Source organism: Hyperolius riggenbachi, chromosome 4 (genome assembly GCF_040937935.1).
Source record: "Hyperolius riggenbachi isolate aHypRig1 chromosome 4, aHypRig1.pri, whole genome shotgun sequence".
Taxonomy (NCBI): Eukaryota; Metazoa; Chordata; class Amphibia; order Anura; family Hyperoliidae; genus Hyperolius; species Hyperolius riggenbachi.
This window is the reverse complement of record NC_090649.1, coordinates 210,849,493-210,862,576: the sequence shown is the minus strand read 5'-3', so window position 1 is coordinate 210,862,576 and position 13,084 is coordinate 210,849,493. Positions and strand designations below refer to the sequence as shown.

General features: G+C 41.6%; 1 protein-coding gene across 5 annotated transcripts in view; it reads left to right on the top strand.

Annotated features, from left to right (window-relative positions):
* Window positions 1-13,084, top strand: part of EIF4G1 (eukaryotic translation initiation factor 4 gamma 1) — a 110,849-nt gene that overhangs the window by 69,259 nt on the left and 28,506 nt on the right. For all 5 annotated transcript variants that reach the window (XM_068281323.1, XM_068281325.1, XM_068281324.1 and 2 more), the window contains 7 exons: window positions 2,412-2,504; window positions 5,117-5,186; window positions 6,737-7,573; window positions 9,177-9,265; window positions 10,794-10,974; window positions 11,414-11,547; window positions 11,636-11,755. In XM_068281323.1, the coding sequence (XP_068137424.1) occupies window positions 2,412-2,504; window positions 5,117-5,186; window positions 6,737-7,573; window positions 9,177-9,265; window positions 10,794-10,974; window positions 11,414-11,547; window positions 11,636-11,755 (1,524 nt within the window). The remainder of the gene's footprint in view (window positions 1-2,411; window positions 2,505-5,116; window positions 5,187-6,736; window positions 7,574-9,176; window positions 9,266-10,793; window positions 10,975-11,413; window positions 11,548-11,635; window positions 11,756-13,084) is intronic.

Here is a 13,084-nt window from a genome sequence, read left to right as displayed (position 1 = left end):
TGCTTATCCTCCAGCCTCTAAAACTTTTAGCCCTAGACCCTGAACTAGCATGCAGATCAGATGTTTCTGACAAAATTAGCTGCATGCATGTTTCAGGTGTGTGATTAAGACCCTGCTGATGCCAGAATGATCAGCAGCCAGGCAACTGGTATTGTTTAAAAGGAAATAAATATGGCAGCCTCCATATAACACTTGCTTCAGGTTTCCTTTAAAACTCACATATATAGCACTTTTTGTAATTGTCTTATTCTTGAAGTGTTGTAAACAGAAGTGCGATGTGCATGCACGACCTCACACACCAGAATTGTCTGAAACATTCCATAAAGGCTTTCAGGGAGTTGAGTTCCAGTTTCATTCATGTGGTCACGCCCTTTGCATGATAAAGTTTGTAGTCCTAGCTGTCCACAATGTGGTGCTGAGTATATAGCAGTACATACTGATCATTTAGGTTTTAAGGCATTTGTAATGTGAATTGGCACTTTGAAATTGCTGTGATAGCAACTTTTTACCTCTCAGGGAGAATTGTGTTATTTGCAGCTTACCTTTACAAGTACGGTGTTTGTTGCTGCTTTCATTGTTTATGGGAATTCTGTGAAGTCTGTTTCTCCTGCACATTACTTAATAACAGACAGACATAAAGCTGTTGGATATCAAAGGTGCTGCCAGATACATGTGTGATGGAGAATTTGGGCCGATATCTGCATCATCTTCCGTAGCACTGTACAAAATAGGTGCAAGCCACACTTGAATACTGTAAGGAAATAAACATAAACCTGTTAAGTAGTGCGCTTCAGCAGGACAATATAGGCAAGGTGTAAGCTAAATTGTGGAATGTTCATTATGTGTAAAGTTTTAATGTAGAAGACAGCAGCTCTGTTAATTATCCATCCTTGCACTTCCTTTCCTAGCATTGCACATTATTAAAAGCGTAGTCTGGGAATGGTGTCCAGTATCTCTAAATAATGCTGTAAAGCAGCTCCGCAAGTGTTGAAAAACCACTTGCACTGCCCATTTTGTATGTGGCTTGTTCTATTCCATGTGAGCAGGTCTAGGCAATGTCAGTAATGCTCAGGTTATTTTGCATGTGAGCAAGTTTGGGCGGATACAGTCATGTCATGACGCCAACTGTGCTTTCAGTATAGCAGGGACAATTTTTTTTGTTTTGTTTTGTTAGATTGCATGTGAAAATCAATGGTGAGACGATCCTACATATTGCAGCCCCCCTTCAAGTGGGGATACCTAGTAATAGGGAATGTGTAACACGTATTGTAAAAGTATGATTTCGGAAAGTATAAAGCAAACTATAGCCATTCAGTGGTAGTCAGAGGTGCTACTGGCTTGGCTCATACTCTGGTCTCCCACTCACTGTTCAATTTAAGTGTTGGGGGGTTGTACCTACAGGCGTTTACAGGCAGCATCCATTAAATGTTTGCCGATACTTACAAAGCTGACAGATCAGCGGAATCATAATGGTGACACTGAGTTTCTCCTTCCGGCTGTACTTAGATTATTCATGGGTGTAACAGAGCAAAGCATAGCTAGTGTCTTATAAAAGTGACCTCAGAATACCAGCTCAGGTCTGGGGAATTTACAAGCAAAACGTATACTAATTTCAGGTAGAACACCGCCCCATAGCATCTGAGGCAAGCCTAATGAGGCTGTAATTCAGATGTCTGGCAGTATGCTTCTAGTCCACACACGTCAAGTAGGTTACTGTGTTCTCTCTTTAGTCTAAATCTTACCTTACTATCTCTACTTCCCTTATACTTGCATTCATCTGGAACTTTCAGTTTCTAGTAATTCAAAATTCTTCCATCTTCATTATGCTTATGCTGTTGCATTTCTCATTTTAACTGCTTTCTGTAGTATGTGATTCTTCTGACAGGGTTGCTCTGTTCTAATGCTCTACCAGTTAGTGCATCTGGGTATGAATGCATGTGTATATGTATGGGAGGTGTATGGTCTGGCCTTGTGATGCAACTTGCTGTACTAGTGCTTGATTAGCTTAGTGCAGCAGTGAAGTCTAGTGCGTTTTCTTTGGTAGCCTTCCTGCCCTCTGTGCATTGCTGTCCTGTGCTTGAGTGTTGAGATCTGGCTAGCATCCAGAGGTCTGACTGCAGTTTGTCTAAAGTGTTTTTTTTTACAGAGCATGATCTCCCCGTGGCTGTCTCTGACTCCCAGTAGCAATTTTCCTTTTTCTCTTTTGTATTGCTAGCATTATTAGCTAGCCCTTTAATACTTGATGGGAAAAGAGCAGCAAGCACACAAGCTCTTATCCATCCCTTTTCACGGGACAGATGAGATATTTGCTTATTTGTGGTCACCTTCTTTGTTTTTAAATGTTTATGCTACAATTGTAAAAAAAATAAATACATTTTGGTTCTAACTTCATGCTGCTATTCATTCATTAGATCAGGATAAGAGACCCAAATCAGGGGGGTAAAGACGTGACCGATGAAATATTGTCAGGAGGAAGAACTTCCTCAACACCGACACCTCCCCAGGTAATGTGTTTTGTTGGTTTGTTTGTGTAATCATTTTTTTTTTATTCCACTTTTGTTTGATCCAGAGTTATATACTTATACAGGTTATGCTCACTTAGGGCTGGGTGCCACTAGCTTTTTGTGCACTGGCTTTTTATCGTCAAAGCGATACGACAGTGGAACCCTATGAGGGTGATTCCACGTTTGCGTCAAGATTTGCATAAAACCGCTGCTAGAATCTTGGAACCCTATGGGGATGATTTTACTAATATATAATGATTTGTATAAAATCACTAATGTGGTGCTTGCTGCATATTCCCAAGAAAGAAAGAGGGGAGTGCACTCTTATGCAGGTGTTGGGGTCTAGTCTACTTGTTGTCAGATTCATGTTGCACATGAACAATTGATTACAAACTATATTAACTACTTTACCCCCACGCGTAAGCATTTCTTCATCCTTTTTTCCATCCTTTCACCACCAGGGACGGAGAAATGCGTACTTTCCACGCTCCCGCTCGCTCTAGCGCGCACTCCCGCTCGTAAACACGCCGCCGGCCGCTCGCCCGGAGATCAATGAACGGGAAAATCCATTCCCGTTCGTTGATCTAAGCCCCGCAATGATCCGCTGCTTCTCCGATAAGCAGCGCAATTATTGTGAAAATAAAACGTTCCCAGCCTCCTAGTACTTCCTGCAAGCGTCCGGAAGGATGCTTGCAGGTCGCATTAAACAAAAAGTTACTGTTGCCATCTTGTGGCCAAATAGTAAAACTACACCCTAAAGAATTTTTCACATACAAATAAATGAGTTTTACGCAAAAAATTAACTCCTTACCTCCCACACTCCCCAATTTTTTTTTTTGTAATAAAAAAAAAAATTAAAAAAAAATACATAAATAGTTACCTTAGGGACTGAACTTTTTAAATATTTATGTAAAGAGGGTATAACACTGTTGCTTTATAAACTATGGGCTTGTAATTAGGGATGGACGCGAAACTGAAAAAAATGCACCTTTATTTCCAATTAAAATATTGGCTCCAAACATTGTGATAGGGACATAATTTAAACGGTTATATAACCAGGACAAAAGGGCAAATTTCATGGGTTTTAATTACAGTAGCATGCATTATTTAAAAACTATAAATTTCCCACCTTTTTTCCTATTTTCCCATTAAAACACATTTTAGAATAAAATAATTCTTGGCATAATGTCCCACCTAATGAAAGCCTAATTGGTGGCACAAAAAACAAGATATCGTTCATTTCATTGTGATAAGTAATGATAGACAAATGAATGGAAGGAGCGCTGAAAGGTGAAAATTGCTCTGGTGGTCAAGGGGTAAAACCCCTCAGTTGTGAAGTGGTTAAAAAGGTTTTGCTTCTCCTAATTTATTCTCACTAGCAGTCATTAGCACGTGCATATCAGTGGCTGTAAGACACTGATTTTTCATTAGACCCCATTAAAGCACAATGGTGTGCGTTTCCAGTTTTTCGTATTATTCCGTACTTGCACATGCTGGCCCATATGCAATTCACTTTTTGAGATATGGTCACTGCAAGGTATCAGTTTTAATGTCTTGCTACTGCTACAGTTACAGCTCTAGATATCCTAATATACGGATGCTCAAACCAATTTGGAATTTGCCTCCCATGTGATCACTTATGTGTCTAGTGAGTGGCTGAAGGTGCTGATTGATACAATTGGCCACCTTGATTGTATTGTTCAGGTTGGCTTGTTTGCAGAAGTTTAGAGAAATTGAGTGTGTGGTGTGAGCATGTAGCAAGGTTAGCTTAGTCATAGACATGATGCTGTAAAGGACCTTACTCTATTTGCATAATGTAAATGATTGACAGCTCTCTGAATGTTTACTTGCATTTCAGCTTGTACCACTTGACATGGGATCAGATTCCAGTAGAATCGCACAGTATTTACCTTTTTGTACTGCTCAGTGCAGTATATATCTATTACTGTCTTTGAGCGATTTCCGCTCATATCCTGGGACCGCTATGGAGCACTGTGGCTTTAATATGATTACTGGTCACATGGACAGGTACAGCAATAAAGACTAGTCAGGGAATCTTAATTCTTTCCCACTGTAGAAAAATGTTTTATTTATTGCTGTCTGTACCTGAAGAGATTTCCTGGACAGAGAGACAAAGGAATTATCATAGATTGGCTCAAAGGACAGCAATAGGGAAGGTTTTCCATATTGTAAGAGTATTCTGAATGGATTTGATATAATACATCCATGTTATAGCAGCTCCCAGCCCTGCTGTACTCTCTACTGGGGGGGACTTTTGAGTTTCACACAGATTACCTTTCTTTAGGACAAAAGCAAGTTTAATTGTATGGCCTGAATTTCAAAACCAGTGCAAAGAAAAATGGAAGAAATTGATATAAACATGAATGATTTGCCAATCAGAATACTTTTTGGTTTTGCTCCAATTCCTTTGCACTGGTTTTGACAAATCTGCTTCATAGAGAAAAAGCAACCATAAATGAAATCTTATGCTTGTCTGTAATTCTGCAAAGCTTTGTATTTCATGTACATTTGAGCAGGGTCAGTACACACTGCCTTGCAGTATTTGGGTAAAGGGCATTCTTAATCTGCTTTTTTTTTTTTTTTTTCTTTAGTCTATTGCTGGAGGCTTGGAGGTGCAAGCAAATGGAGAAAGTGCACATGTGCCTGTAACCATTAGACCTGGTGAGTAATCAGCAACGGATGTTTTAACATGTATCTGAGACGAGGCATATAAAAAATATTTATACATGGGGCTTCCTCTAGCCCCCTCCAGCCTGATCACTCCCATGCAGCTGTCCTCCGGTGCCTACAGCCTCCGCAACTGGCCCCGGTAAGTCGTCCCGTTGAGGCCAGTCCGTGCAGTCAAGCTACAGTCTGGCCACGGGGGAGCGCACAAAGCCCGGCTGCTCCTGTGCAGTATTCCCTAGACCAGAGGACTTGCGGGGGCAGGAGGAAGCCCCAGATATATGTAAACTTTTTCCATCGCCGTCTCATGATTTTTTATTTTTAAGTGGTTTTCAGAAGTGTAGCAGTGCTAGAGAGTTTTCGTGTTGATGTGTAGATTCATAAAATTAGATCTGGCTATCAACATTAGTTACTTTTTTATGGACTAAGCTTGGAGCTAATTAATGTTTGTCAGTAAAAAATATTGAAAATTGAGCTTTCAATGTCCAGAGAAAATTGTTCACTTGTATCATCCATTCAACTCATTGTCTTTCCAAAAACTCTGAAATAAAGTGAACTTGCAAACTAGGCTTATAGGCTTATTTGGTCAATCTGCAAAATATTATAGCTGTTGCTTGGTCTTACTGTAATTAAAGTTTCTAGCTAGAATGAGAGAAGGCACAGGTAGATTCTTGCCTTTGCAGATAACCAGAGAGATAACAAGCTTCTACTGCTCTCTAAAGCAAAAATGTTACACACGGAGTATTTTCAAATATTCATTTATATAACTGAGTAGTTTGTGAAATTTTAGTTTTGGGCGTATAAACCCACTTTAATGTCATCGCTAAAGCAAACCGTTTGCCCTCATCACACTGAAGCCTGGTAAACTCTTCCAATTTTGATAGGCCACTGATTGGCCTATTTTTACATGTAGTATGAAGGCGTAACTACTCGGTCTTTTAATAGTATTCAAATCTGTTGTCCATCATAATACATGGAGGTAGTAAAATTGGCCAGTAATTGGACAATCAAAGTTTGAAGTGTGTACTAGGCTTTGAAATGGTGCCCATGGAAAATTCAACAGTGTGTGACCTGTCTCTGACTTGCATAGCACCATAGTGGTGTTCCAGTTTGGTGATCTCTTCCACTTAGCAGTTAAAACGTTATTTTCATACAGCTGTGAATGCAGTTAAGCTGCAGGCTTTAAAACAAAACGCCATCTCTTTCTGTTACACATGTAGAATATGTCAGTGGTGGGTTTCCAGATTGGTTTGTCTGTATGGCATTTTTATAAATCTTGTTTTCATAAATTATTTTTGCTAAGGCTGGTAGTCGGGCCCCCAAACCTGAGTAGGTGCTCCACGCAGTATTCTACTGTAAACTTTTTTTTTTTTTTCATGTGTGTAGGATAGGTAACTGCAGTATTCATTAAGTAGACAGTTAAGCAGTACTTGTGGTTGGCTGTGTTTCACTAAATCAGTAATTATAGTTTGCCTGAAAGTTTGTCATCTTTACTTCTTAAAATAGAAGTTTTGATTAATGTATGCTTTTTTTTAATTTATTTCCAGATGATCACTCAAAAAACACCCAAGTGCTGACAAAAATGTCTGACAGCCCCTCTCCCTCTCCTCCGGCAGAGACCGAAATCGGCGTAGAAATAGCTTGTGAGCAAGATGTGTTGCTTGATAACAGTACGCCTGAGCTAGACCTAATAGGAACACAAGAAGTGCCCTTGCTGGAAACTACGATATCTCAGGTATCATTAGAGCCAGAGGCTCCAAGAGCCATTGTAGAAACTACAGTCCAAATGGTAACAAATGTCAAGGAGACAAATGTCAAAGTAGACTCTTTGCCAGAAACTACTCCTATGCAGGGTCATGAGGAATATTTCATTCCTCCTCAGTCTGACATGACTGTGTCCGATGAAGCTGCTTTAAGAAAGGATTCTTTGGTAACTGCCGACGCAGAGGATCCAGAAACCCAAGTTCTGCCTGAACTCTCTATTGTGGAAACAAAGGAACCTGAATTAGAAACTCTGCAGAGTGAGAGTCCAGTGTCCTCTTCTATAGACATTCAAACTAATGGGGTATATGAAGAACTATCTGTGCCACCTAAAGAACAAGAGGCACAATTGTCTTGTACGTCTGAGATTACAGTTGACTCTCCAATCGCACAACCTGAAGAACTGCTACCAAATGGGGAGGGAGCTCCTGGTATACAAGAAGTTGAAGCACAGGACAGCCCACAGGAAGCCCACATTAGTCCAATAACAGAACCAGAAGAGCATCCAGTTCCTGCTTCTGATCCCGCCCCTGAAGTTGTGGAGGCTGAGCAGAATCCTTTGCCTGAGCCCGAGCCAGTCTTGGCACCTTCTACGAAACAGACACAAGATGTCCATGTGCCAGGTTAGAGCCTGCTAGCTTACAGAATTCTTATTGGTTCTTAAACAATTCATTTAATGCCAATGGGGTTGCCGATGGGGTCAATAATCTGCGCTGCTAAAGCCGCGCAAGGGGGGGGGGGGAGACAGGAGATGGCACAGCAAGGACTCTGAAACAATTTTTGGTACTTTATGCAGCATAGAGAAGATAAAAACGTACAGTATGCTGGGTTCTGTGGCCAGTCTCATAGAGACTAATGGCCCGCGCGGTGGGGGGCTGGAGAGGAAAGCGACGCAATGTGTGAAAGGGCCTTAAAATCAGTCATTGGGAGTCTATATTAAAAAAGGGAAACCGGATACTTTCCTAAGGAGAGGGAAGGCTATGGGTTCTAATGAGCCATCCCTCTCCTCTCCCGGTGCCGTTGTCGCAGCGGCAGCTCCTCTGTTCAAATCCCCCACCTCCCGAAGACAGGCGGCTCCATACTGTGCATGAGAGAGGGCGCTCACGTGTGTGCAGTATGGAGCGTCTTCGGAAGCACTTGGGCTCCTGTAGACTTCCGAAGCCTCCCTGAATTGGTTGAATACTGCTATGGGGGAGGGACAGCACTGTAACTGGGAGAGGAGAGGGAAGGCTCATTAGGACCTAGAGCCTTCCCTCTTTTTAGAGAAGTATCCCCAATTCCCATTGACTTTAAACTCGTTGTCAGGTAGAGATTTTTTCATATGGATTTATTTATAATAGCATTGTAACAGCTACCAGCTACCTGCTTAGCCTTTCATCTCTGATTGGCTCTGTCAGCAGGGGGGCAGTTGTGGCTTCAGCTGATAGAGCAAGTCACTCTCTTCCCTTCATGCTCATGTAACTAAAAGGTAGACATTTGAAGTTAGCTTTGTGAGCAGGTTACTATCCATACATGAGAATTCCACAAATGAATATCAGTTTTACTCTTCATTTTGGAGAAATCAAGGATTTACAATTTATGTACAATTTAAAGGAATACTGTAGGGGGGTCGGGGGAAAATGAGTTGAACTTACCCGTGGCTAGTAATGGTCCCCCGCAGACATCCTGTGCCCGCGCAGCCACTCACCGATGCTCCGGCCCCGCCTCTGGCTCACTTCTGGAATTTCCGACTTTAAAGTCAGAAAACCCCTGCGCCTGTGTTGCCGTGTCCTCGTTCCCGCTGATGTCACCAGGAGTGTATAGCACAAGCCCAGTATGGCCTGTGCCTGCGCAGTACGCTCCTGGTGACATCAGGGGAAGCGAGGACACGGCAACGCAGGCGCAGGGGTTTTCTGACTTTAAAGTCAGAAATTCCAGAAATGAACTGGAGGTGGGGCCGGAGCATCAGTGAGCGGCTGCGCGGGCACAGAATGCCTGCGGGGGACCATTAGAAGCCCCGGGTAAGTTCAACTCCTTTTACCCCGACCCCCCCCCCCCCCCACCCTACAGTATCCCTTTAAGAAAAAGTTTTGTTGAATTCATGTAAACTATGAGCCTGAACTGTAAAATAGAAAGATTATTCTTTCTTTGAGATATACGGCATTACAGAATTGTTCTACCTGTTCTTGATAATACTTAGTTGTTCTACATTTTTTCTTGTGTAACTCGTAATGTTTTTCTCCACAGTTGCAGCATCAGTACCTAAGAAGAAGAGGAAAATAAAGGAATTGAACAAAAAGGAGGCCGTTGGTGATCTTTTAGACGCATTTAAAGAGGTACATTTTATTTTAGTAGGAGAATATGCTTTAAAGTGGACCTGAACTCTTGCACAGGAGTTTAGCCTGTTCTCCCTCATCTGTGACTAAGCACAAGTTGTAATTTGAGCCCTCAGCTGTGTCAACTGACTGCCAGGGTAGAGAGCTGATTGGTTAAAAACAGGATGTTAACAGTATATCTGCTTCCATGAAAGCAGAAGTAGACAAACTGCAAATTTATTGCATGTTTTGTATCGGCTCTAACTGTAAGAAATGTTTTTCTTTAAAGGTTATGCTGTTGCGTATCTTTTAGAGCAGAGAGTAAGTTCTGAGTTTAGGTCCGTTTTTAAAGTCTCTTGTTTTTTTTGTGTTTTTTTTTTTATATACTGAACAGTAGTGAGTGAACCACACCGAGGGTGATGCCACACTAGTGTGAATCCAATTCCTTATAGCTTGTCACACAAATGTTTCACATGTCAGCAATATCTCTGGTAGAAAGAATTCCACATGAACTTTTTTGTTGCCAGCATAACTGCACTGTCAAAGATGTGGTACTCTACTCACTAGCACCTGATTGCCAAGAAACATTTGCATGTGTAAGTTAATTTGGCAATTCCCCTCTAAGGCCTCGTTCACATCATTTGGCGCAGATGGATGTGCATCCGATCGCACGCCATCTGCGCTACTATGCGCTGCAGATCCCATTCATTACAATGAATGGGATCTGTGCTGCAATTACCAAAAATGCGTGCAGCACGCGATAGAGCAATTGCGCTGCAACGCATATGATGGGAACGGTAGAAGGGCTGTCTATGCCCTTCTACCATTGTGCGTCGCACACTATACGCGCTGCCAAAATGCGCACGGCAGCGTGTATAGTCTGAATGAGACCTTACTGTTGTGGTTACAGTAAGGAGATTGCACCTTTGACATAGGATTAATGGCAATCACACATCCAAATTGTCACCTACAGGCAGATGACCTAAGCAGTGTATAGAACTTTACAAATCTGGCGTCTTTTTTTTTTTTTTTTTCCATACCATTGTTGCTGATTTATACTGTGATGCTTTGCCTGGCACCTCATGCATCACGTCTTTGGGCACTTTTAGCTTTATGTTCTATCCTCGTCTAACGCTAACCTACCACCTTTATACCCAACACTAATCCTAATGCCCAAATGACCACCATTTGTAGCAGATTGTCTACAGAGGATCGGCTGCAGTCACTATGCCCTGTGTAGTAGCCGACTGGCTACTATCCGCATCAGGTGCCCAACTCACCCCCTTTGCGCCTGATTACCCATAAGAGTTAGACGCCTTCCAATCCCTGCGCCCAAATAACCTAATGCGTGTAAACATGCTAGGATACAAGCAATATTTGAAGAAATTGTAGTTTGGTTTATCTGAGTTTCTTGTGGCATAGGTTGTGTCTTGTATTGTATATTTGACTGGTTTACTTCAAGGCCTCTTTTAGGAGGAAAGACCAGCCAGCCTTCAAACAAAAAATGGTGAGCCGTATTACATTCCTTAAACTTTTTTTTTTTCCTTAGACTGTAGATGGACCCATCGAGACACCTGAGTCTCCTGCTAACCCACCTCCAGCAGCACCTGAACCAGAACCAGTTCTGACCGTAGCTCCAGAAGAGCAGGACGAAACATGGGAGGAGAAAGAGGATAAATTGGATGCTGAAAATATTCAGCCTGGCGACCTCAAATATACATACAAAGAAGGTAAGACACTAGTCTCCTTACTAACTTTTCAGATCTTTACCTGATGGCGCTGATTAATTTTTAAGGTATTTTATCAGTGATGTTTAATTTTGGAGATGGAACCTTTTTATAGTTCCCTGAATTAACCATGGGTCAACCTATTGTTACAAAACAAACGTACTCCACTCCCTTCCATACTTTCCCTCAACTGCTGGGGACAAGTTGTATAAATGAAATAGAAATAAGTTTTTTTTCATGTTTAGTTACTTCATAGAAACTTTGTTGTTAATCTGAAGAAAAAAAATGTTCAATTTGGGTGTTGCGTAATGGAGAGGTACTAGAAATGTTAGAAAACACGGTCTACACTCTTGGCTAGGTAGCCATAAAAATAGTGTGCAATAAACATGTGTTAGTAATAGCCTAGTGTCAAAATTCTGATTTCCGATTGTATTGTTTGTAGATCAGTGGAAACCACTGAATCCAGAAGAGAAGAAAAGCTATGATCGGGAGTTTTTGCTGGGCTTCCAGTTCATCGTAGCCAGTATGCAAAAGCCTGAAGGGCTTCCTCAGATCACTGATGTTGTTTTGGACAAGGTTGGTGTATTTCTTTTTTATGCATGTATTTTACCACACTCATGAGTTGAGGTTTAAAGGATTGACAATCTTTTTCATCTTGTTATAGGCAAATAAAACTCCGCTTAGGCCTCTAGATCCCACAAGGCTGACAGGCATGAATTGTGGACCCGATTTTACTCCACATTTTGCAAATTTGGGCAAGCCCTCAATGGGAAATCGTGGTCCGGTAAGTTTGCTTTTTTTCACAACTAATTCTGTTTAAGTGGACCTGAACTCTTGCACAGGGCAGTAGGAACACATAAAGACATGCACCCTGTATGTATTTAGAGAGCTTAGCCTGTCTAATTCCCCCTCATCTGTGACTAAACACAAGTTGTAATTTGATCTCTCCCCTGTGTCACCTGACTGCCATGGCAGTTAAGCTCATTTGAAAGCACAGACTGTTAATATGTCTGCTTCCATGAACGCAGAAAGTAGAAACCTTGCAGATTTATTGCAGGATTTGTATCAGCTGTAACAAAAAAAATGTTTTTCTTTAAAGGTGGTTATGCTGTTGCGTATTTCTTAGAGCAGAGAGGAAGTTCTGAGTTCAGGTCCACTTTAAGCGCAAAGATATTTTAGCTGGCTGTAATTCCAGTTCCCTCGATGGAACACTCACCTGCAACACGTGATAATTAATGATCTCTCACTTTTCTGATCTGCACACTTGTTTCAACGTAGTATAGCCAGAGGATCAACATTACAGCTAGATAAACTAGGACTTTCTTAAGAAAGTAATGATGGCCTTCATTTTTTAAAGGATTCACTTTTTGTGACTATTTAGCACCACATCTACCTATATGTAAGTTGCTTGTATAACACGTCAGTCAGACTTGCCATCAGATTATTTCTTGAAGCCATTATGCATTGACGTAGGGCATTATTTGTTGTAAGGAATGTCTAGTGTTTGAATAACTGACATGAGGAGCCAGGTTTCATCACTAACTTAACCAAAAAGTCCTGTACAGCTTCAAAATGGGCCAAAACCGCTTTGGCTGCTTCATCTTGTTCCTCCTTCTGATCACTGTTCAGACATTTTGGCACCCTCTTCGCTGAAAACTTGCGCATGTCTAGGATAGTGGTGTGGTTGCTAACAAAGCATGTCTAGGATAGTGGTGATTACAAATATGTTCGTTTGTAACTCTGCGATTTTTCAGCATCAATTCACATGTGTAAAAACGCATCGAATCGCAAAACGCGTATGATTCCCATACACTGCTAGCAGGTGCCGGCAGCCTATGGTGGACAATGCACGCACGCAGGCAGTTAGAAATTGTATGCTGAAAAACATCAGCATTCATTGCATTCATGGACACAAGTGTGGCCTTTGCAAAACTTTTTTTGTCTTTTACTCAAACACCCCATATTTGCACAGATTCATATTAAGATATGCCCCCACTTCATCTGGAAAGAGGCACCGCTAGGAACTTATCAGCGGCCCCTCATTTCTGTTTTGCATGACCACAGGGCTCATGATATAATGCTGTGGCAAACTTTCAGTAGTGTTTTCATGTGT